At 34.6% G+C, this 26,088-nt stretch overlaps 1 protein-coding gene across 1 annotated transcript in view; it reads left to right on the top strand.

The window, feature by feature from the left end:
- Positions 1 to 383: 383 nt before the first annotated feature.
- Positions 384 to 26,088, top strand: part of EMB1135 (RING/FYVE/PHD zinc finger superfamily protein) — a gene marked incomplete at its 5' end in the record, with an annotated part of 31,159 nt that continues 5,454 nt past the window's right edge. Inside the window, 26 exon segments of the mRNA XM_012229169.4 lie at positions 384 to 449; positions 606 to 779; positions 848 to 978; positions 1,156 to 1,232; positions 1,850 to 2,031; positions 2,184 to 2,261; positions 2,947 to 3,079; positions 7,488 to 7,548; positions 7,634 to 7,715; positions 8,646 to 8,774; positions 8,931 to 9,074; positions 9,780 to 9,879; positions 9,963 to 10,094; positions 11,207 to 11,277; positions 11,346 to 11,518; positions 12,137 to 12,230; positions 15,127 to 15,224; positions 15,307 to 15,442; positions 16,099 to 16,205; positions 17,412 to 17,507; positions 17,633 to 17,720; positions 17,805 to 17,925; positions 18,139 to 18,250; positions 18,337 to 18,460; positions 18,522 to 18,599; positions 18,709 to 18,827. Of these exon segments, the coding sequence (XP_012084559.2) occupies positions 384 to 449; positions 606 to 779; positions 848 to 978; positions 1,156 to 1,232; positions 1,850 to 2,031; positions 2,184 to 2,261; positions 2,947 to 3,079; positions 7,488 to 7,548; positions 7,634 to 7,715; positions 8,646 to 8,774; positions 8,931 to 9,074; positions 9,780 to 9,879; positions 9,963 to 10,094; positions 11,207 to 11,277; positions 11,346 to 11,518; positions 12,137 to 12,230; positions 15,127 to 15,224; positions 15,307 to 15,442; positions 16,099 to 16,205; positions 17,412 to 17,507; positions 17,633 to 17,720; positions 17,805 to 17,925; positions 18,139 to 18,250; positions 18,337 to 18,460; positions 18,522 to 18,599; positions 18,709 to 18,827 (2,906 nt within the window).

The raw sequence follows: 26,088 nt of genomic DNA on the forward strand, positions 1-26,088 counted from the left end.
CACACTTTGATTATATGCAGATCATTTTGTACTAAAGGTAAATGCCAAAGAACATATTTCAATCTTTGGTGCACAGATACTTGATTTAATGGTTGAAGCTTACAGTTTTAGTATTCACTCCTTGTGGTCCTGTATCCTACTACCTTACACATGCTATTTATACCTCACTGCAATAATAGGATGAAATGGGGATGACCCTTAGATTGTTCTGTTTTGTTGTTGAATATTCCTTCTATTTATGTGTCTGACATTGAGAATGTTGATACTTGATAGTAGCTATGATCATGTGATATGTTGCAGTCCAAGTATTTTTTTTGAAGTTCCAATTGTTTATTTTATTACTTCTAGTTTTCTTATTTCATTTTGACAACAAAACCTCTTAGGTAGCCATTGAAGTGGAGCGAGAAGAGGATGAAGGTGGTACAGTGGGAGAAACATTTACAGATTATGTGAGTGTGCTGTTTCCAAGGGTTCACAATGATCGCAATTTCACTGCTTATATCTGTTAACTTTTGGTTCTTGGACTCATGTGTTAATTGCTGAACTTTTGAGAACTGAAATTTATTCCTGCTTATGTTGTTACATGTTGTTCTTATTTCTTGCAGCGACCTCCAAAACTATCTATAGGACCCCCACATCCTGATCCAATTGTTGAGACATCGTCCTTATCTGCAGTACAGCCGCCCGAACCCACATATGATCTAAAAATCAAGGATGATTTGGAAAAAAATAAGGCTTTGTCTTGCTTACAGATTGAGACATTGGTCTATGCTTGCCAGGTTTTTTCTACTGCTGGACTTATGGCTAATTATTCTGAGTTCCCTTGCTTATAAGATATTCTCTACAGAGACACCTCCAGCACCTTCCCAATGGTGCTAGGGCTGGATTCTTTATTGGAGATGGAGCTGGTGTGGGTAAAGGTCGAACAATTGCAGGGTTGATATGGGAGAATTGGCTCCAAGAGAGGAGGAAAGCATTGTAAGTTTTGGGTTGCAACTCACAATATCTTTATTGCATTCAGATCTTTGTCTTCTTCTTTTGATGTTACTTGATTTTGGTTTGTTTTATTATGAATTTGCATTGTCTCAGAGGAGATTATAATTTTTTAACTCATGATCTGTAATGTTTTTGCTATTCTCTAATGATCTTACACAGGTGGATTTCTGTTGGTTCAGACTTAAAGTTTGATGCAAGAAGAGACTTGGATGATGTGGGTGCATCATATGTTGAAGGTAAATTGATACACTTTCCTTTTAGGTTTGCTATCTCTTGTAATGATGGTTTAATCAGAATGATTTATTCAAGATTGGTCAACTGGAAAAATTTTGCATCAATGATATGCCAGTGAATCGTATAAATTTGGCGAATATATAATGGGACTTGACCTCAGCTATGTGATATGCGGCTACATGTGGTGACTTTTTGGGAATCACGTACCTAAATGTAATGAGATGGTACTTCTGTGCTGCTTTATTTGGCCTTAACCTAACCCATCCATTTTCTTTAGAACAAGGGATTCTGCCTTTTGTTTGCGACTCTTTTTTGGAAAAGAAATATGTCAGTAAAAAAATGTTTTTTTGTTGAAAATTATTTTAAAATAATTTGTATAATTTATAATTTGACCTTAATGACCTTGTTTTGTCTTGATTTGCGCCGTAATTGATCTGTTGATCACGATTAGAAAAATGTAATATTTCTAAATTTAATATTTTTGTGTTTTTTCTTGATTTATGTGTTATAATTGATATGTCAATCAAGAAATTTAATATATAGAAAATCTTGATAAATTCTGAAATTCTTGATTTTTTTCATTTTCTTTAGAATTTTTAACATTTATTTCTCAATGCAGTGCATCCTTTGAACAAACTGCCGTATTCCAAGCTTGATTCAAAGTCTGTTGGAGTCAGAGAGGGAGTAGTATTTTTGACTTATAGTAGCCTTATTGCATCTTCTGAAAAGGGTCGTTCTCGTCTACAGCAGCTTGTTCAGTGGTGTGGATCAGGATTTGATGGTCTTGTCATATTTGACGAGGTATTAGATTTTGTTTGCTTTTTAAGCTTGTTTAATATGGCTTACTTTTAAGAACGTTCTACTGTATAAAGATTTTCGTGATGAGTGGATGCTGTGTTTACAGTGTGGTTTTGTCTGTTTTTTATTTCAAAGCATCAATTTCTTCACTGTAGTGCCATAAAGCAAAAAATTTGGTGCCTGAAGCTGGAAGCCAGCCAACACGAACGGGTGAAGCAGTTCTTGAGATTCAGGTTAGTCATTGAGACTGAATTCTGAAGGAAAGTTTACCTACATCTTTGAAATTTTTTTTCCTGCTTACTGAAATTATGCATTTTTATCTGTGTATTTTATTATTATTGTAACTTCTCTCTCATATTGATAATTATGTGGAAACATATATTTTGGTATTTTAAGAATCATTTGAGAGAATTCCTTCCTGTTTCCCTTGCACAAAACTAGGTGATGATAATAATTATGTAAAAACGAAGAGATAATGAAACAAAAGAGGGAAGAGATATGGATGAACTCTGATTATGAACGATTATGGAACAAGGTGACAGTGTGGATGCTTTTAAAATATTTCTCCAGTAAAAGTGGAGCCTGAAGTTTGAAAAGTATGTTGAGATGAAAGGACCTTTTTCTCCTTGAATTGATGATAACTTTTGTAGGACTAGCTCTTCTCATTGTGTTTCTTTTGATCATGCTATTCCTCTTTCTCTTTTACTCTGTTTTTGCTGATTCTCAGAAATAGGTGGTTGTGCATGGAGACATCCACACTATGTTTGCTATGTGCCCATGCATGCCATGAGTCTTATAAATTCTTCTTCATCATAACCATAGAGACTATGAGTTTGCTATCCTGTTTATATTGTAAAATTACTCAGAATAGTTTAGCTGTGTGTTACTGAACTATTATATTCAAATCCTACAAAACAGGCTAGACTTCCTGAAGCACGTGTTATTTATTGCTCAGCAACTGGTGCTTCCGAGCCACGCAATATGGGTTATATGGTCAGGCTTGGTCTTTGGGGAGCTGGAACATGTTTTCCTGATTTCCAAAAGTTTCTAGGTTTGAAAAATCTGGTCCATTACTTTTCTTTTTTCATCATTATCGTTCTGGTCAATATTATTAATGGGAATTCATTCATTTTTATTTTCTAACATGATGTTTTAGTTGATAGTTAGCTGGTCGAAGTGTTTTAACTTTCTCCTGCCAAGAGCAGTAATTGATGATGGCTGCTGGAAGAAGTCCATCTGTCTTAACATTCATGATGAGAAAATGATTTTTAAAGTACTGGCATTATTACTTTATCTACCCAGCAAATAGAATTTGCTTATTGAAAGGTAGCTATTTCACAAGCATCCTTAAAAAAAAAAAACCATCTAGTTGCCGTCAATTTTGACCTGTCTATCATTGTCACACATTCATTTTCGTCTGTGCACGCATGCGCCTTTCCTGCAATTATCTAAAACCCCATGTAAATATATATCTTTATGCTTTTAATTCTTTCCCAAAGGGTAGGTCAATCAAAGTAGCAAAATGGTTCATCTAACAATTCTAGAACTGTTCTGTATCCGAAACTGTAAATGAACTGGAAATTTTTAGCCGTTTAGCAGCAGTTACAGTTTCATGAACTCATTTTTGTTGCCTGGAAACGTTTGGTTAAGGAGCCTAATAATTGGGAATTGGATCTTTTCATTATCAGTTTGAAAGGCTGATGGCATAGAATGTCCCTTTTTTATTTTACACAGATTTTGGGTTGTAATTTATCTGGCTAAGAGTTATCTTGTTTTCATAATTTAGGTGTTAGTTTCTAGTAGTTTTGCTTATTTTGCAAGTTGTGTGACGCAAGAATGACTTCTAAGTTTTCTGGATTTAGCAGTCTGCATTATATGGCTTCATGGAATCTTGTGGTTCAGAAGGTTTCCAACTGCTTCTGTGGGTCAAAAGTTGCAGATGAGGAATATGAATGCAAGAAAATTTAAATTCAAGGGCTTAATCTTGAAATTATGGTCTGGATTTAATATATGGTTTATTGGGGAGATTATAAATTACTTATTAGTTATTTTAGGGTTTTGTTTATGCATATATTTAATTAAATAAGTTGCAGGTTCCAGTATTTACTCCGGAAAAAAATTGTTTAGCCCCTAAGATTGGCCTAATTCACTACTTCGTCCCTCCATTTTAAGAATTATTTAATAGTCTTTGAGGTTTCAATCTGTCAAACAAAAACATCCTTCCATCCAAAAAGATATCTTCTTACCCTCAAGTCAGAGAAAACAAAGGTCAAATATAACCTTGTTCCTATTTCAAATCTCCAATTTCCACCACCATCAAACCCTCCATTCTCCATTCAGTTCCATTAACTACCATAGCCATTTTACACTTGCATAACATTTCTGTATATTGAATCAAAAGTAGAATGACAAAAAGCTGATGTAGAATTGGAAAGCTACTTTCTTTTGTGCTAAGAGGTAAAAGGAGATGTAGTTTTGGTTGCATGAACAGGAAAAAAAAAAAAAAATCAGTTCGAAACATGCCAAGCAAACAATTTTTATGTTAAAACAAAGGGAAGAAATTGAAATACTTCTTCACCCACTTTCGCTACTTAGAAGCACAAAGGAACCTAAGAAAATCTTCAAAATCTTGAGTTTTAATAAATTACTAACTAAAAACACGCATTAAGGCAATGTAACTGAAAAAAAAAAAATACTACACTGATTGCAATTAAAGCACATTTACTATTATTTTGATATTTAATGGGAAATCACAAATTATTTTAAAAAAAAAAAGAATTGCAGGAATTGAAAGGAATAGATAGAGATTGTGAAAGAAACTGAGAAAGGAGAATGGAGAATGGAGAGAGAGAGAGAGAGAGAGAGGGAGATGGAGAAAGAAAGGACATTTTTGTCTTTTAACACTAATCAATAGCATGAACCCATAAAAATAGACAGAAGGACTAGTTTGATGGACTGAAACTTGAGGGACTATTAAATTAGTTCTTGAAAATAGATGGATGAAGTAGTGAATTAGGCTAAACCCTAGACATTAAAAAATTAATTTTCCTATTTACTCTTTATATTTATGGAAAATCGCTATTACTCCTTGTGGTTTAACGAAATTATCTACTTAGCCCTTGTGTTTTGAAAAATTCATTTATTTAGTCCCTGTGGTTTGCAAGCAACCGTTGGACTAATAGCTCGTGTCTAAAATTTGTACTTTTTTCATTAAGTGTCTTTTGGAAGGACAAAAATACCTTGTTGTTCATTGTTTGCAAGCCTGGGAAGAACAGAAAATGTTTACCAAACACCACCATTACCAGCCTTCATATCTTTTAAGAGCGACTTAAACTTTCAACAGTCATCAACCCAAACATTGCGCTGCATTCATTACAAATCAAGATTCATACAGCCAAACAAAACACAAGAAATTTAGAATATTGCAAATAGTCCAAATGTAGCAAAAGTTCATAGCAAATAGAACATACCTAAAACTAGCTCAATAGGAAAAGAATTTTGATAGCCCAAGAAAACCCAGAACTAATAATACTACTAAACTAATAAAATCCATAACTCCAAGAATAAAGCATTAAATTTTAAGCCAAAAGAAAAATTTAACTTCCAAATCAAATGCTAAACCTAGCCACCAAGCTTGAATCAATTATGTCTTAATCCTAGCATTCTTAGCTCTGGTTAGTTTCTACACTTGTTTCATGATCTATGCCAAGTGTTGCGACTCCAATTTCACAACAGAAGTCACAATTGCAAGCTCGCAAGTGAAGAATGGCAAAAATTACGGAACACCTACTTGAGAGTCACAAGGACAAAAAGTGAAACACCATCACAAGTGCAAAATAAATGTGTTTTTTCGTTGTTTTTTGAGGTTGGATTTTGACATCAATGAAATGAGAAAAGAATGGTGATTGGAAGGTGGAGACTGAGAGTCGGTGTCGTTTTCAAGGTTAAATTGATTGCTTGATGGATTTATGGAGTAGGAAGAAGGAGAGAAGAGATGGATTAGATTCAATCAATATTGTTTTCTTGTTGAAGTCACGCTAATCGCACCCAGGGTCATATTTGTGGTTAAGATTCTACCATATATGTCTTTTTCATTCCCTCGAAATTATATTTTACAACATAGACGCTTATGATGCCCCCTCTAAGCCTTGCGGTAATGATTCACCTGGCACTACATCCTTTGCTGCAATGATGTTGTCCATAGGTCAAATCATTTTGTTTATTGGAATTCACTTGACTGTCTATAGCTCCATTGCATGTGCTCGGGATAGAAGTTTTATATAAATGTATCGTCATGCTATTTTTCTGAAAGGTTTCATTAACTCCTAATTCATGTCAAGTAGACCTTGCTGTTGTGAGCACTCCACCATGTCCGGGTCTTTGAAACTCTCAATCAAACAGTGAGAGGTAAGAGAAAATTTTGTATATATGGAAAGGTATTTTGGTATTTCCAATCGGCAGAATAATAGAAAAAATTACAATTTTTGGATGGAAGGACCCTTTGTTCAATGGTTGCAAACCACAAGGACTAAATAATGCATCTTGAAAACACAAGAACAAAGTAGTTAATTTCGCTAAACCATAGGGACTAGGTAGTGATTTCCCTTTTTATTCTTATTTTTGAGTCCTTGTTGGGTTGGGATAGTATTATTCCTTTTTAGTTTATTTTGGAGTCCAAATCCTTTAAGGATGTGGACTAGTTTTGAAGTCCTTTTCTTAAAGGCTTAGGAGTTGTTTTGTGTACAAGAAACTAAAAAACTAAACTAATAAAAATAGAAAACAAGAAATTATAACCATTAAAAATTACATGGAAATAATATACTGAACACCATTGATATATATATATATCTCACTTATAAGATCATGTGTGGGAGAAAAGGAGGTTGCTTTTTCCATAAGTGAAAGAGAAACGAATATGTGATGAGCCTTGATATGTTTATGTGGATATAGGCGAAACTTACATATTCCGAACTAAGGATTTTACATAAAATATTCTCAAGCCAGAAGAAATCAAAAGAGAGTATAAATAAGTTTAGTAATGTAAATACAAATTCATACACGTTTTATCTGCAAATAGTTAAGTTCTGAAAGGATTTATATAAGACCTGCTAATTATTGAGTGTGAGAATTTAACTATATGACTTTGAGTGATATTGGTTCAGAGATTAATAGTTATTGAAATATAATTATTTGGCTAGATAAATTGTCTGTTTGTAATCTATTACTAGATAATTTCACTGTGGTCTTTTAAATTTCAAATACTATTTTCTATGTGCATGAGGGTTTGTGCACATGTTTTGTGTGTGGTTCTGTTTGAATTTAAGTATTCATGATCTCCATGTGGATTTTATCACTCTCATGATATCTGTCTTGCCATTTTCTGTTTCATGTATCTTCTTGACTTCCTGTTCAACAGTTATTTAGACAGACCTTCTGGAAATACATGTAAATATATGCAGGTGCTCTTGATAAAGGAGGCGTAGGAGCACTGGAACTTGTTGCCATGGATATGAAAGCAAGGTTATAATGCTCAGATTATCATCATATGGTGAATATGTATATACTTAGTTGATATTTTGAGCTGTAGTTTTGTTTCAATTTTCAGGGGAATGTATGTTTGTCGTACCCTTAGCTATAAAGGTGCTGAGTTTGAAGTTGTTGAAGCACCTTTAGAGGCTGAAATGATGGTAAGGGGAATAAATTTGATCCCATTATTAGACATATAATTTGATGCTTATCATTGACATCTTTTAGACAAAGCACAGTAGTAATATGGTGATACTTTAGTATGTATACTCTTTTAAGATTTACCAACATTGGCAAGAGAGGTTTGAAGTGAAAATTACTCAAAAATAACAAGCCAATGTGAAGTGTCTTTCTGAGAAAAGATTATCTAAATTCATTCAAAATATACAAGGTAGTTTTTTGATGAAATAATGAGATTTTTGACATTCATGCACTAGAGGCAATAGTCCCAAAAGAAATTCTTGTCTCTATTACATACTATCCTCAGTGGCTGTTCAAACACTATCAGCTGATGAAGCCTTTCAAATCTTGAAAAACTTCAGCAGTTATCTTATAGATCAATGTAGCTTCTCCTTATCTTTAATTCATTTTTTTAAGGTAAACTGATTTCAATCAATTTCCTGTTTATGTTTTAGGGATCTTGTAGGGTATTATCTTTGAATGAAGCATGGTTGACTTTCACTTCCTGTTTGAGCTTAAGACGTCAAACCATGGTTTGAGTCTTGTGTCTTTAAGAGGGATACATTAGTTCAAACTATTTGTGGGGTATTAGGCATAAAAATTTGGACATTTTTTTTTCTCAATTAACTTCATTCAGAAGCATCTTTACTTTTTTTATACATCCATTTAAAGTGCCTACAGACGTCAAACCATGGTTTGAGTCTTGTGTCTTTAAAAGGGATACATTAGTTCAAACTATTTGTTGGGTGTTAGGCATAAAAATTTGGACATTTTTTTTTTCTCAATTAACTTCATTCAGAAGCATCTTTACTTTTTTATACATCCATTTAATGTGCCTACAGAAATTTGTGTTTTGATAATGACTTTTTCTCTACATATCTTCAGTTTTCTCATGTAAATTGTACTGTCAGGAAATTTACAAAAAAGCCGCAGAGTTTTGGGCAGAGTTGCGAGTGGAATTGCTTTCTGCAAGTGCTTTCCTGGCTAGTGACAAACCTACTTCTAGTCAATTGTGGAGATTGTATTGGTCAAGTCATCAGGTATACTATTAGCTAGCAAAATCAAATGCTTGATGCTTCAATTTTTGCTAAGTGATACATGTTTTCATTTTTGTGTGTGTATTATGTTTTCAATTTGCATTCACTGGGTTTTACAAGTTAATATAACAAATAATTTATTTTTTCGCTTCTTGGCAGCGGTTTTTCAGACACTTGTGCATGTCGGCTAAGGTTCCTGCTACTGTAAAACTAGCTAAACAAGCATTAACAGAAGATAAATGTGTGGTTATTGGCCTCCAGAGTACTGGAGAGGCTCGAACTGAGGAAGCTGTTACTAAATATGTGCGTGATCCTTCTGTGGTGCTGCCTTCACCCTCTGTGTGGTTACTTTTAGCATCTATTTATTTTCAGTTGAATGCTTCTTTTCGAGAAAGAGAACTATGAACTGATAATTCTAAGGCAAATGGTTGATTAATACAACACCATTTGCTCCCTTTATACATTTTTATATTAACAGATAAAAAAAATAAATGAATGAATTTTTTTTTTTTATTCCTTCATTATTTAGGGAAATTTTGATTTCAGCTCCTAACTATTCATGATTGGCCAAAGCTCATTCCTTGGGAAAATAGCCTAGTACTCTTATTTTGGGATGAATGAATACAAAAGAATAAGATGGGAATGAATCTAAATAGAATGTACTGAAACAGAAATGCTACTTGATACTGTTGAAATCAGCTGAAGTAACTCTAGCTTTAAATACAAAATAGCTTAAGCCATATCTCTACCCTATGACATGGTAATGTGTAGACCTGTGCACTTTTCTCTATCCAAGGACACTAGAAAACTATGGAAATAGCAGAGTTCTGAAGGTGTAAGTTGGAGAAACCCCCTTGCCTCTCTTTTCATCTATTTACATTTATGCTCTAATCTGCCAAGCGATATAGCAATGTAAGGGGAAATGGTCATGACTCTCATCGAAATACGTTTCTATTCTCGTTCTTGGGTGAGATCTTGAGATCTTGTTAATGCTTTTGTCTTGATTAGGGTCTTGAACTTGATGATTTTATATCTGGACCGCGAGAGCTTTTGCTGAAATTTGTGGAAGAAAATTATCCTTTGCCTGAGAAACCTGAACCTCTATCAGGTATGTTTTGGATTTGTATTTTAAGCTGTATCTTCTGATTGAGTTTCTTAACGATAGGAGCTGGCTTTCTTATAATATTATAGGAGAGGAAGGTGTTAAAGAACTTCAACGGAAGAGGCACTCAGCAACACCTGGTGTTTCACTGAAAGGGAGAGTTAGAAAAGTTGCAAAATGGAAACCAGCAAGTGATGGTGAAAGTGATGAAGAATCTGAAAGTAAGTTTCTCAAAACTAGAATTAATTAATCTAAATTTAGTGAAGTTGTCTACCAACATAACTTAGTGCCAATCCTCATAAAAAATTGGATTGATGGTTTGATTCTTTAAAACTGATTAAATTCCGAAATTAAATTTGACTCTTCAATTAAATTTAATTGATTAAATTTTAATGGATGGTAAATTAACTCTTTTCCTCCCTTCTATTGGGCTTAGGAATGCAATTTCAGTGTGGTGGTGCAAAATCCTTCTGACCACTTAACCCTGTTATCCGTGGCTACTTAAGTCTGCACTTCTATAATCTGAATGTCCTTGACTTCCATGTTATTTCATTGGTATAATTTGGAAATGTCCAGGCCATCTCAATTTCTTCCATATTATCAATGTGTGCCACTTCTATCATTACATAAATACAATAATATCTTAGCTTGTTACACTTCTGCTTAAGCCGCTTTTCATGTTACACAACCAAGCATAATAAATACCTTTACACCGGTTTTTCTATTGTAATCTGCCATTAAACTGAGCATTACTGGCATATATATGAGAATAGCTCCCAATTTTCATGATGTCTTGAAGATGAACCCTGATTGTATAAGGTTTTGAGTATGTTCTCTCGAATAACTGAACAGGGTCTCAATCATCAAATCCTCATAGAATTCAGTTTGGACTTATTCTTTGCAAATAAAGTCAAACATAATTAAAATAGATAAATGACTCAATCCTATTAGAATTAGGTTTGACCCTTCTAACTCAAAATTAAACTTTTGCTCCACTGGTCTAGTGCAACCACACTGCTGTTTCAGTTATCTTTGGGTAATAGTATATGTTCCTTTTTCTACATCATTCTTATTTTCTGAATTAAGTAATTTTTATTTTTCACTTTTGGTATATATTCACAAACACCCTCCCGCTCTACTCCATTGTGTTCATTTTTAATGCTGTCACATGGATTTATTCTTTTGTTTATTATGAGAACTTTACCTGGTGCAACTGTTTACTAATTTAACCTTTCATATTATGTTGTTAATGAAACGTGGGACATTACTGCCCAAATTGCATGGTATGAGTAAAGTACCTTCTTTATCATTAGCCTCCTTTTGGTCAATGCAGCTGACTCTGCACCCGAATCCACTGAATCTGATGATGAGTTCCAGATATGTGAGATTTGCAATGGGGAAGAGGTAAGTTCTTCTTGCTTCTTCTTGTATTATCTGCAATGAGTTATTACCTGTTAAATTTGCAAGTGCAGGAAAGGAAGAAATTGCTTCGATGTTCTTGTTGTGGCCAACTTGTCCATTCTACATGTTTAGACCCACCTATTACAGGTTTAGTATCTGAAAACTGGTCATGTTTCTCGTGCAAAGAAAAAACAGAAGAATTTCTTCAAGCAAGGCAACGCTATCATGCTGAACTCTCGGAGAGGTGAATAGAATTCTGGCATTTGTTTACTTGTTTTCATTTTTTTAAGTATTGTTCTCATAGTAATTAGAGGCGCAAAGGACTGTTGGAGCCTACAAGCTAGCCTCTAGGCAAAGGCGCATGCCCAAGCGTAGTTTAAAATGTTAGAGTTTAGATACAAGGAGTAGAATCAAGAACTTTGAAAAAAAAAAAAAAAGAAGAAACAAGATAATAGAAATGAATATAGGAAGACAGTTTGAGAGACACATCACTGGTCTTTGTGTTGCATTCTATTTCTTTTATTTATTTATTTATTTATATAAACAGATGCTAGCTGGTCAACTTATATTGAAAGAAAACCCTAAGTGACTTGTTCAGCCCCAAAAAAAAAAAAAAGAGGGAAAGATGTGCCTTTCTTGTGCCTAAGGCGCAAAAAGGGTGCAAAAAGGCATGCCTCTGCCTAGAGGCAATTGCCTGAGTGAGGCCGCTCGCCTGAGAACATTTGAGATGCAATCCCTTGAGCCTTAAGTAAGGCATGCCCAAGGGCGTGCCTGAGGTGCGCCTTTGATTACTATGGTTGATCTTTTCAAAATTACTTTATTGGTGTAGTCGGATACTGATAATCTGTAAACCTGTTCATAGATATGAAGCAGCTTTAGAGCGCAAGTCAAAAATTTTGGAGATAATTCGTTCATTTGATCTCCCGAATAATCCTTTGGATGATATTATTGATCAGGTAGTGGCCACACTTCAGATCTCTCTCTGTGTTTCTTAATGTCTGTGTGTGCGCCCGTGCGAGCGTAGCCATAATTTTGGATTGATCATCACACTATTTTATGCTTTTTTCTCTTAATTCAAGGGGCCATTTTATTCAAAGGATGGGGAAGGGTTTTTTAGGTTTTGAGTTCTCGACCTTTTATACTGACTAATTCTTACGATTTTTCTAAAAAATAAATGCATATTTTTCTGTCTTTTTTGTGTTTGTCTTACACTTTGGATTCAATTTCTATATTATGAAAGAAGGAAACATAAGATTGCATAATTCAATAATTTCCTTTCCATTTAACTTTTTTTTTGTCCGAATATAATAGTAAGCTTAAAGAAAATTTCCCCTTTTTTTTTTTTTAATTTTTTATTATTATTGAAGAGAAGTAAGTAATTATTGTTTTCCTTCATTTCTTTGTTATCAATTGTTGCTGGAGGCTTCTAAAATGATAGTACTCCAGGTTGTTTATGGACAAATATTTTAATCTACAACTATGTCCCTTCTTTAAAATACCCTAAACTTTGGGAGTTGTAACGTTTGTAACCCATTTTCAACTTAACTCCTTGGACACCTCAATTTGAAACTTAAGTTATAATTGCACCTCAATTTGAAATCTGAGTATAAAAAATAACTAAAAATAATTAAATTGTGGGAACCATGGATGGCACAGTAGTTAACCCTAACCCAAGATGGACAAGACCAAAATGCATTGTTTCTTCTTAACCCTCAACACTGCTTGGTCCCCTTCATTTATTGATAACTATTGCCCCAAAATCCTATAAACTGCCCAATATCTTCACTTCTCTGTCTCATCCTCCACCATCTATTCACGCGCAAAACCCAATGATGGAATTTCAACAAAAAGTAGCATACAACAGGAATTTACAAGCATTTTAATTAGTTTGCAGATACATGGGTAAGCACAAAGAGACAATTGGACCTGATAGAGAAGTAGAATTGCGCGTCACCGAGCCGAGATCTGTTAACTTGGAACCAGTGTCATTAAATACGCCATCAATTTGATCAGAGAAGAGAAAGTAAGCGAGAAGAATTGATTTGAGCCTCGAGTTGAGGTTGACTAGTGTTTGGTGCAAATACAAAACTGTGACCGTAGCTCAGAGAGGAGAATGGGTGCCATCATGAGATTTTGTTGAATGTGTAGTCTATCATTGAGAAATGAGACAATTGAAGGGGAGAGACTTGAGAACGAAGGCAGAATTTGGTGGCTTTAAGTTCATAATGAAAGCTTAATTAAGCCTTTAAATAGTAAATATGATCAGAGAGGATAGTTCAAGGATTTGGTTTGATTATTGTTTGCAAGTGTGGCAAGAAGATGAATGCTCTGTTAGTTTAGCTTGTTTTGGTTTTGGTTCCAGAGAAAGAGAGGTATTGTCTCTTATTATCAATCGGGGTTGTGCTCATACGGGGAAATAGAGGGATTTCTCAGGTAAAGAAGAAACAATGCCGTTTAGATTTGATCCAAGTTGGATTAAGTTAACTCGTGTCACCCGTGGGTCCCACAATTTCATTATTTACTAATTTTTTATACCCAGATTTTAAATTGAGGGCAACTATATAAGTTTCAAATTGGAGGTGTTCAGGGGGGTTTAGTTGAAAATAGGATACAATCGTTACCACTTGCAAAGTTGAGGGTATTTTAAATGAATTAGTCCCTTCTTTATCATCTTTTTGGTTATTTAGATCTCTCTCTTTTGCACCTCCTTTTTCTTCTTATTATAAACAAATTTGTCTTTACCTAAAGTTATAGTCTTAACCATCACCCAATTGTTCAAAATTTTTGAGTTGAGTTAAACTATGGTATGGGAATTCTGGTTACAAAGGTGAAAAAACTATAATATGAGCATTTCCTATTGCTTAGTCTATTTAAATGTTGCATCAGAACTTGGTTGTTTACACATCTACTTCCTCAATAAAATCAGAAGGTGCACAAAAGTATGGTATAAGATGATAACTGTTGGATATCTAATACTTATTGCATTTTTCTAATTTGAGTCTTGATAGTATATTTGTTCCAATCAAGTCTTTGTACATCAATCCTTTCTAGAGCCAACAAATGTGGGATATTTTGTGCATGGGGTCACTCTAAGTCCTTGTACTTTTCAAAACTTAAACCTCTCACCTCTGACCCTAAACTGTTAAATGCTAAGAATCTTTGTGTACTAGTTCAGATGGACAATGACATGGCAGCACTTTCCTAGTTGGCCTTCAACTTAAAATATATGTATATATATATATATATATATATATATATATATATATATATATATATATATATATATATATATATTATGAATTAAGAAAAATAAGTGAAGAAATTGAACAAAACAAATTTTTGAATGTTTATTTGCTAGCTGAAGGTGTTCTTCTCTAACCCTCTAATTTGTTTTCTTCCGCTATTTTGCTATATAGTTAAATTTGTTACAGATTATGGTTGTTATGTTAGTTTCTGGTTTCCAATCTTTTTCAATCAACTGATAACATTACTAGAACCTCAGACCTTTGACCTGTCCTTTGTCAGTTCTTGTTGTTTACCACAGTAACTGCTCTTTCCATCATTCAAACAAACCCAATTAATCAACCGTGCTTGCTGTGCTATGATAGTAATGGAGGTAGGTTCATGTTGGAGATCTCAACTTGAGGGAACTACAATATGCAAATCACTTGAAAGAAAAGAGCACAGAGGAAACAAAGCTCAGATTTCTTTGTCTATTTCGTACTTGGTCCTTTGCTTTGGTGGAACTTTTGCTGCTCTGTTTGTTTCTCATAGATAGTAATAATATGACGTTAAGTAATATAGGATTGGATGTTATTCTGCTTGCTGACAATGCACATGATACCCATGCAGCTTGGAGGCCCTGATAAAGTTGCTGAAATGACTGGGAGGAGAGGCATGCTTGTAAGGGCCTCTAGTGGAAAAGGTGTAACTTATCAGGCACGAAACACGTGAGTTTGTGTACATGTCTCCCAAATTTTATTCAATTTTATTTCTCTTAGATGAGTTTTCTATGTTTTTATCTTGATTTAGAAAGGATGTCACCATGGAAATGGTCAACATGCATGAAAAGCAACTATTTATGGATGGTAAGAAATTGGTCGCTATCATTTCGGAGGCTGGTTCAGCTGGTGTCTCTTTGCAGGCTGACAGAAGAGCAATAAACCAGGTAAACCTATGATGTTGATCCAAGCATGTAAACAATTGTAAGGTAGAAATCTGTTTCCTTCAATTTGCAATTAATTGAGCAATTTTAATTGTATTTATACTATATAATAATCTACTAATTTGAGCTCCAGCTTGAGCTCATTTGAGTTGGCTCAAATTTTAGTTTATGAATAAATAAATTTAATCTTTTAGTGGTAATTGAATCGAGTTAGCTCAAATATCTGTTCAAATTGAGTTAGAGCTTGAAAATTAGAGCTTGGTTGAGGCATTGAGCTCAAGTTGAGTTTCAAGTCTGTAATTTTTGATTTAGCTGAGCTGAGGAGGTCAGAATTTCTTTGGTGTGTGCTGAGGAAAATGAAAGTGGCAAGTTTCTGTTGATGGAGAACAGAGAGAAAAGGGGTAGAAAGAAAGACAACCTTGGTCTTAATACTGTGACCTTTATTGTGGTAGCTATTTCATTTTACTTAATTGATCTATTAACAAAATTTCTAGCAAGGGACTAAAATTGCTATTTTTTTTATACAGCATGGACCCAAATGTTTTTTATGGAAAACTTTTGTGGGGTTTTTTGTAATTAATTTCTCGTCTTTTTTTTTTTTTGTAAAAGAAACTCAGGTCCTTTTCTTATTTTGTGCTGTTTGACTCTTCTACCAACAGAAACGAAGGGTTCATTTGACACTAGAACTTCCTTGGAGTGCTGACCGGGCAATTCAACAATTTGGAAGAACTCATCGTTCAAATCAAGCTTCTGCACCTGAGTATAGGTAGGCTGCTGCATGTTTTATCTGGTTATGTATGTTAGTGTAGAAATGTCTTGTTTGCGACTCATAAATATTTTTCTTTTAGTTTTGATTAATCTTGCTGATTTGTAAGAAAGACTCTTTGTGCCAGCATCTATATCCTGCTGGAACAAAACATAGTCAAATTACTATAATTCCTATGTAACTGATTGGAAGCATTTTTGTTTTAATTATTCTGTTTGAAATGGCATGGTTCTATATTTTGATTTGATTTCAATTTTCAGCCGAGTTATAGGTCATAGTTTTATTTCTTTTTCAGATAATATGATCATGCTATTTGGCTGTTTGAGGTTATCAATGTCTTTTGAAAATCAAGAGATCAACTTATCATATTCTAACTTCTTCGGTAGTATCATTTCTGATTTTTTCAAATGATGCAGTTGATATTGTCAAATTATGTTCAAAATGGTATGGATTTACTACTATATAGATGTGCATTAAGGCTTTGTTTTGCAGAAAATTTTCTTTTGGAAAGCATTTTCTGATTTTGGTTACTCTTCAAGGATGAGTTTATTTTCTCAAAACAGCAAAAAAAAAAAAAAAAAAAATGTTTTGACATCTGTAAAAGCATAGAAACTAGAAACCTTGCAACACTTAGAGATAGGCAGATATCATAAGTTCACTGCCATTTCGCGACTGTCATTAGCAACCATAATTATGGTACTGCCTGCTGCAAGATATTAGCAACTACAAGATATCCATATTTGCTACGGGAATTAATCTGTGGGGTTGTAAGTACGAGCAATGGGTATTACCATCAAAGTCCACTGGGCTTCCATTAAGGTGCTTCACGAAAGATTGATTCTATTCCTCTGTATCTTAGCCAAATGCATTGAATTGAAACAAAATCCTGTACGCAATTTCGTCTTGATTCAACTACAAGTGAACAAACATGAAGCTCTTATAGGTCCAAACACTTTTCTTCAGTTAAAGGAATTATTATTTTTTTATTTTATTCCAAATGCTAAAAAATAAGTATCAGTTGATTTTCAAATGTTGCAATAAGAAATTGAAAAATTGTTCATTTTCTCTGAAATGTAATCTAGAAAGTAATTTTGTAGAAATTTTATTTTTTGCAACAATGAGAAAATCTTAGTTGAAATTGATGTTCTAATTACATAATCAAATTGTTAAACTTGTTGAAACCTTTATCGTCTTATGTTTTGGCAGGCTACTTTTTACTAACCTTGGTGGAGAACGTCGGTTTGCATCTATAGTTGCCAAGAGATTGGAATCTCTTGGAGCATTGACACAGGGAGACCGCAGGTAGGCTACTTTTGGGACTAGTAGTACTGGTTTAATACTCTTGAGGATACTATTCATAACATTACTGTTGAGCGACGCTGGTCTTGCTTGATTATGTGACCGACTGAATGTTAAATGCATCACAGGGCTGGGCCAACTTTGAGTGCTTATAACTATGATAGTGCTTATGGGAAAAAAGCTTTGATGGTGATGTATAGAGGAATAATGGAGCAGGTTTAATCATTTTCTCTAGTACTTCTTTCATATTGAACAAGAATTATCAAATATGATGGTGAATTACTAAAGTAGAGTTTTCAGGACATCCTGCCAGTTGTACCTCCTGGATGTTCATCTGAAGAACCAGAGACAGTTCAAGATTTTATTATTAAAGCTAAAGCTGCTCTTGTGGCTGTTGGAATTGTTAGAGACTCTGTTCTTGGTAATTTTACCTTGTTGTTTTTTTCACTCACATTAAATGGAGTCAAACCTCAAATTTTAGTATCTATTTTCTTTTTGTTTTAATCAACATTATGTAAACTTATTGATTAGTGATTATGTATATTTCTATCTTGAATTTAATGTGATGCATTTGTTATCGATATATTTTATTTTTATAAATACTGGTCATTAACTTTCAAGTTCCTGTAACTAGGTAATGGGAAAGATTATGGGAAGTTATCTGGACGCATAATTGATTCAGACATGCATGATGTTGGACGTTTCCTCAATCGACTCTTAGGACTGCCGCCTGAAATTCAAAATAGGTCTCTGGTTTTTTGATTAAGAAAGTGATATATACTTGTTGCACTTAGAATCAAACCTATTTTGCTAACTGCCTCCATATTTACAGGTTGTTTGAGTTGTTTGTAAGCATATTAGATCTTCTTGTTCAGAATGCACGGATTGAAGGGAATCTCGATTCTGGGATAGTGGATATGAAAGCTAACCTTATCGAATTACAAGGAACTCCAAAGGTAAGCTATTTTGCTGTTCTTGTAAGATTTCTCAGTTATGTTGACTCTTGTTCCCATGCAGACAGTTCATGTTGATCAAATGTCAGGAGCATCAACAGTTCTTTTTACCTTTACTTTGGATCGTGGAATAACATGGGAGGTATGCTATTTCTATTATGTTTTTATTTTTCTAAAATCTGCTCCTGTGGTGTATGGACTGGGATTTTCTTATGGACGACATGATTTGTAATATTTTTTTATTATGTTAGTCTGCGAGTACTATGCTCGAGGAGAAGCAAAAGGATGGTCTCGGCTCTTCCAATGATGGATTCTATGAATCTAAGAGGGAATGGTTGGGAAGACGTCATTTCATTTTAGCATTTGAAAGGTATTTTCGAACTTTTGATGTTATTTATTTATTTTTTTGGTTAGCATCTGAAAGGTGAAAAATTTTGTGTTTTAGTCTTATTCTAGGTGTAGAAATTAAAGGAAAGAATATGTTTTATTTCTTTCAATTGTGTTATATTTTTCAACCTCTACTCCACTATATATATACAAAAAATTGTTCCAATATAGGAAGTAATCTAAATAAGAATAAATCTAAACTAGGAAACATAATCTTTTCACTAATTAGGAATAAACCTAAACTAGGAAAAACAATATTTACATTAATCACAAAAATTTCAACACTGCCCCTCAAGTTGGTGCTTAGATATTACTCATGCCCAACTTGCAAACTAAAGGATGAAACAACTTGCTATGCAAACTCTTTGTGAAAACATTAGTTATTTGCTCTTTTGAAGCTATATAGGAGACACTTATAAAACCTTCAACTATCTTCTCTTTTATAAAGTGAGGATCAATCTCTATGTGCTTAGTACGATCATGCTGGATTGGATTGTTCATAATACTGATTGCTGCTTTACTATCACAAAATAAGGATATATTTGTTGTTTCAACCAATTTTAACTCTTCCATTAATCTGTGCAACCATAGAAGTTCACAGATTCCCTGTGCCATAGCTCTATATTCAGCTTCTGTACTGGACCTTGCAACAACAGCCTGCTTCTTGCTTCTCCATGTGACCAGGTTTCCTCCAACAAAAACACGATAACCTGAGATTGCTCTCTTGTCATCAAGGGAACCAGCCCAATCCGCATCTGTATAGCCTGTTATTGTTAAATGGCCATGTTTAGAAAATAAAAGTCCTCTACCTGGAGCTGATTTTAAATATCTTAGAATCCGAGACTCCCGAGGGTCATGCATGTAATGACTCACTAAACTTACAGCATAGGCAATATTTGGTCTAGTATGGGCAAGGTAAATCAATCTCCTGACCAATCTTTGATACCTGCCAACATCAACTGAACTTCCCACTCCAGCTTGAAGCTTACGATTGGCTTCAATAGGTGATTCTGCAGGTTTACATCCCAACATACCAGTTTCTTTAGGGAGATCAAGGATGTAATGTCTCTGAGAAATAAAATCCCTTTTTTTGACCTAGCAACTTCTATCCCAAGGAAATGTCTCAACTTTCTCACATCCTTAATCTCAAACTCCCTAGCTAACAAATTTCTCAAGTGAGTCATTTCTTCTTCATTATTTCCAGTCATCATTATATCATCAACATAAACAATAAGCAATGTGATCTTACCTTCATGATGTTTAATGAACAAAGTATGATCAGCATCGCTCTGAATATACCCAAAAGAAAGCATAGCTTTACAAAACCTTTCGAACCATGCTCTTGGTGATTGTTTCAGCCCATATAATGACTTCTTCAGCTTGCAAATTTTTCCTCTGGTTTTGTCATCATCAAATCGAGGAGGAATCTCCATATACACCTCTTCTTTCAAATCACCATGTAGAAAAGCATTTTTAACATCAAATTGATGTAACTCCCAGTAAAGATTGACTGCACAAGACAACAAAATTCTGATTGTGTTCATCTTGGCTACAGTGGCAAATGTTTCCTGATAATCAACTCCATAGGTCTGACTGAATCCTCTGGCTACCAATCTAGCCTTGTAACTTTCAATCAAACCATCTGCCCTATGTTTAACTGTGAACACCCATGTACATCCAACTGGCTTCTTTCCTAGTGGACGAGTTACAAGATCCTTTGTCTCGTTTTTTGCCAAAGCTCTCATCTCCTCAACCATTGCAGCCTTCCATTTTGAGTCCTGTAATGCCTCTTGCCAATCCTGCGATATAGAAACTGAAGAAACAGACAAAACAAAGACTTTATAGGAAGGGGACAGAGCATTATAGGAGATAAAATGGGAGATGGGATGTTTAGTGCATGTTCTAACTCCTTTTCTAAGAGCAATAGGAATATCAAGGTCATTGTCAGAAGGATTGGAATTAAGATTAGGATTAGAATCAACAGGAATTAAAGAAGACTCACCAAGTTCTTGTTCAGGGACTGAAATTGGAGAGGACGGTCGATCAAAGGTCTCATGCTCCTTGGTTGTATCTATATTAGTCCGCCGTGTGTTGGTTTTCAAATCAGGTCTATCCAATCTTCCTAAAGATTTGGGTGGTTGCTCTCTCTTACTATCTATGTCTACAGCAATCTCTCCCTGGAAAGAAATGTCATCCATCACCTCTTCCATCTAATATTTCTCCCCCTGAAGAGGTGACTAGGAAGGAAAATAAGATTCAAACTCCCGAAAGGTAACATCCATACTCACAAAGTATTTCCTAGAAGAAGGATGATAACACTTGTATCCTTTTTGAGTAGTAGAGTAACCAACAAACACACACTTCAAGGCTCTAGGATCTAATTTGCATAGACCATTTTGATGAACAAAGCAAACACAACCAAAGACTTTAGGAGGTACAATATAAGAGTTTTTTCCTTGAAGAACTTCTAATGGAGTTTTAAAATCTAAAGTATGAAGAGGCATACGATTGATAAGGTAAGCAGCAGTCAAAATAGCATCCCCCAATATGGTTTGGGAAGATTCATAGTGAACCTAAGGGACCTAGCTACTTCCAGTAAATGTCTATTTTTCTTTTCCGCTACTCCATTTTGAGCACTACTATTGACACAACTAGTCTGATGTATAATACCATTAGAATCTAAATAGGTACGAAAAACTGCATTCATGTATTCAGTACCATTATCAGTTCTTAGGATTTTAACATGCGCATCAAACTGAGTACAAATCATTTTATGGAAGTTCTGAAAACACGAAAAAACTTCATTTTTTGTTTTCATCAAATACACCCAAGTCAATCTAGTGCAACACTCAATAAAGGTCACAAACCATCTAGAACCAGAAAGAGAGACAGTTTTAGCAGGACCCCAAACATCAGAATGAATAGTAGCAAAAGGAATTAAATTCTTATTATTAATTGGAGAATAAGAATGGCTGGTGTGTTTGGCAAGTTCACAAGCATCATATACTAATGAATTAAAATCACATTTAGCAAACAAAGGGGGGAAATAAACATCCTAAAACAGAAAAAGAGGGATGTCCTAATCTCCTATGCTATTGAATAACTTCATGGGAAGGATTTCTAGAAGTTCCTAACAAAGCTTGACTGGTACCCGAATTTGAAAAACGACAAACGTCATCCAACAGATACAGTCCATCGTGCAAGCTACCACTGCCAATCGTTCTCCCCTTATTCAGTTCCGGAAATATACAATGAGTCGGGTAAAAAGTTACTTTGCAATTAAGTGCTTTTGTGATTAAGCTAACAGATAACAGATTAATAGGAAATCTAGGAACATGAAGAACAGGGGAGAGTTTAATATTGGAAGTACAGTCAATAGAACCTGTGCCAGCAATTGGTACTAAGGAGCCATCCGCAATGCGAATTTTGTCTGTGCCTTGATACTTAGAATATGTGAGGAAATGTTTTATAAAGCCTCCTGTATGTTTATTTGCTCCTGAATCTATAACCCAAGAGGGTTTTGCAATTTTTGCAAGAAAGGTAAGGAAAGCATTACCTGAATTAACAAAATTAGAGGCTGCAGTTTGAGTTGAGGACGAATCAAGCTTTGACAACAATCGTTTCAGGGACTGAATCTCCTTATTAGAAAAGCTTCCAGCGGTAGATGGTTCCTCAGATAAAGCTCCACTATCAGATTGGTGTGCCTGTGGTCTAGAAGAACTGACCCGCTTTCCTCCAAGCCCTTTAATTAGGCATCCATGTAATTTCCAGCAGAACTCCTTAGTGTGCCTGTTCTTACCGCAATAGTCACAAAACAATTGATCTCTATTTGAAGAACTGCTCTTTGCAGCCTTGATATGTTCTCTTGCAGAATTGGCAATCAACCCTGCTTTGTCAATGGTAGATCATTGAACCATAGCGTTCCTCGTAGTCTCCTCTTGCTGTACAAATGAGTATGCTTGTCGTAAGGATGGAAAAGGATCTCCTCCAAGAACTTGGACTCGAATATGATCATACTCGTTGTTTAGGCCAGCCAGAAAATCAAACACATTCTACTTCAATCAAGTTCTGAACTTGAGTCGCATCATCAGTACATCTTACTTGAAAGTCTTGATAATAATCCAGTTCCTGCCACAACCCACTAAGTTCAGCAAAATACCGAGCGATAGTCCGATCTCCCTGCTTGGTTTCATGAACTTTCTGTCGCAATTCATACCTCTGAACATAGTTTCCAGTTTGGGAATACGTCTGTGAAGCGGCATCCCATATCTTCTTAGTTGTATCAAGTAGCAAATATATTTGGGAAATAGTTGGTTGCATGGAATTTATTAACCAAGACATAATAAGAGAATTCTCGGATTTCCATTTGTTAAAGGCCGAATCTGTCGAAACTGGTTTAGTTGCTCCACCATCAAGGTATCCCTGCAAACCTCTAGCTTCAATGAATAAGAAACAAGACCGAGACCAACTCAGGTAGTTTGTTTCATCTAACTTCACCGGGCTAATTTGAAGTGAGTGGCTCTCTGAGTGAAAAACCATATCTACCTTCTTTCGGTCAACCATTTCTTAAAAAAAAAAAAAAAAATTTAAGCGGCAGCAGTGGTAAAAATGACAGCAGCGGTAAAAGGCAGCAGCAGTGGTGGAAAAGGAAAATAATTCTAAAAAAAAGGCAAAACTGGTGCTGAAGAAGCAGTAGGTCTGAGTCGCCACACCGAGTCGAGGTCGCCGGAACAAGAGTCGTCGACGGAGCTCGCCGAAAACAGCCGCACGCGCCGGCGCGTGAAGAATAGTCAGAATCTTCTGGAGGTGCGTGTGCACATGCGCGTGGTCGGACGGTGACGCGGTTTGGACGGAGTGCCAATCGGTGGTCGGTCTTCCTTTTAAGATGGGCGGTGACGACCAACTCCCACTTCCGGCGGTGCTATGTGTATCTCAGATCACTTTGCAAAATGAAACCGTTGCCGAAAAATTCACGGCAATGGCTTTGATACCATGTAGAAATTAAATGAAAGAATATGTTTTATTTCTTTCAATTGTGTTTTTCCAAGTGAATGGCTATTTTTGAAACAGAGAATTCTCTGGCACCAGTTTATATGTTCAACTGAAATTTTAGGTCCTTTATCAAATGAGGAATGCAGGAAGGCATGCACTGAACTGTAAATATAAGACCTTGTTTTGTTGTGGAAAGAATTCTCTATTTCTGTTTTCTTTTTTTTTTTTTTTTTTTTTTTTTTTTTTTTTTTTTTTTGCCATTTCCATGTTCTTCAAATTTCTAGTTCTGAATGGAAATTGGAATATGTTGAATTTTTCAGCTCTCTGTTTTTTCTATTTGCCAGTTTGGTTTCAATGATTCTTATTATGATGTCAAAAAACTTCTAACCGTGATTCTTAGAATACTCTATATTTATCCCTTATTTTCAATGGCATTAGAGCTGAGGTCTTGTGAATTATTGCAAATTTCAGCCAACGAAGCTGAATCACAGTTGTGAATTTGAATTTCTACCCAGCATTTAAATTAATTGAACCTTTTCTAGAAATAAAACCTGCAAGTTGTCATACATCACATTGCAATAGTTTTTCAAATACGTTAAGAGATGCTAAATCTTTCTTAACCAGTTCATTCCACGTGATTCTTCATTTGTCTTTTATTTTATTTAGTCCTGTTACTTGAATGTACTTTGATCTTTTACAGTGGTAAGTCTATTTATAATGTGAGCATCTGCTTCTAAAATAAGCATTAATACTGTTTCATTTTTCCATGATTATATTCATTTGTTAACTATCATTTCTTATAGTTTGTACATTTAATAGTTTGCTGAATGATTCCCTGGTATAAATTTTTGTTTAACTTGTGTTACTATTAATAGGACATGTCAGACTTTTACATTTTTGCCATCCTGCCTTAATTATGAGTGACTTTGTACTCGCTTTTGTATTCTTTTGTGTGGTAAGACCAAGGTACAAAAAGAAATGATCACTCTATGGAAGTTTCAAAACCATTCAAATTCATGTTTCACTCATTTTCACTTACATTTATGAAATTGCAATTAACATAAAATTACAATTTTATCATAAAACAATCAGGAAAATAAATTTAACATAATATTATATGGTTTCATCTTAACAAATATGAGTTGGAGAAAATGGCAAAGAAACATGGAGACAAGGAAAACTAAATTTAGGGATTGCTTAGATTTAATTCTGAATTTGAAAGTTTTGCATTTCTTTAATTGAAGTTTAGATCTTTTTCTAATTTTCTTTTCTGTCTTAGGAGTGTTGTTGTACTATATTATCTATTTATCATATATAGATGTTTTTACACGGGATCTCCCTTTTTTTTTTTTAATTATGAATATTCTTATTTAGGGATATTTACCCTATTACTAACTGTGTGTTTCATGTCAATCATGTAAAACAAGAAAGGTAGTTGATGTTAATTTCTGTATTCCTGAATTATCTAAGGCTTTCATGATAATTTAAGAGCATTTTTTATTGGTTTGAAAGTCATGGACATGATTTTTAGAAAGGGTGGTGTAGTAATGGTTATTTCATAATCAGATTTTGAATGAGTTGTATTTACCATAATTTGTTCTAGAGATTTCTGAAATCTTCAGTGAAACAGATGAAAATGATTGTTATGGCTGTGGCAGACTGTTTTTGTGAAGTGGTCATGGTCATTATGAGTTGAGGAGGCATAGAAGAACAAAGATTATGGCTCATATGTCAACAGTTTTCATGATGGATAGTCTTCCCATGTACGGGTCGGATGCCAAAAAGGGTTGCTTGTTAGCAATCTGAGACTAGCTTATATTCAATGAGTATGGTGTATGCTGAAAGCACCATGTAGAGGGGGCTTTCATAAGAACGATACTTGTCACTCTTTTTTCCAGAATGAATTTTAGTTTAATCCCATTGTTCAAATGCTATGATACTAGTGAACAAATTTCTTCAATGTGTTGAAGATGTTATGTGAAAATGGTCAGAGAATGAACTCAAGGGAAGATGCCGTCCATTTAGGTTTTTATGTGTATAAAAAATGTTGTTGCATCTTGCATGAGTAGGTCCTACAGGGGTATGTAACATTTTTCACTTTCTAAAGATGGATTGGATTGGCTTGTTTTATTTCTTAATTCATTTATTATGCTGCATCACTCACTTTTGTAATTTTTGGAACTTGATTTCTGCGAGAGGCGACTCTATATTTGTTTTTTTTTTTTTTTTTTTTTTTAAAAAAAAAATTATAA

The sequence above is a fragment of the Jatropha curcas genome, chromosome 10 (genome assembly GCF_041381405.1).
Source record: "Jatropha curcas cultivar XTBG-Jc1 chromosome 10, XTBG_Jcur_1.0, whole genome shotgun sequence".
In the NCBI taxonomy this organism is placed as follows: Eukaryota; Viridiplantae; Streptophyta; class Magnoliopsida; order Malpighiales; family Euphorbiaceae; genus Jatropha; species Jatropha curcas.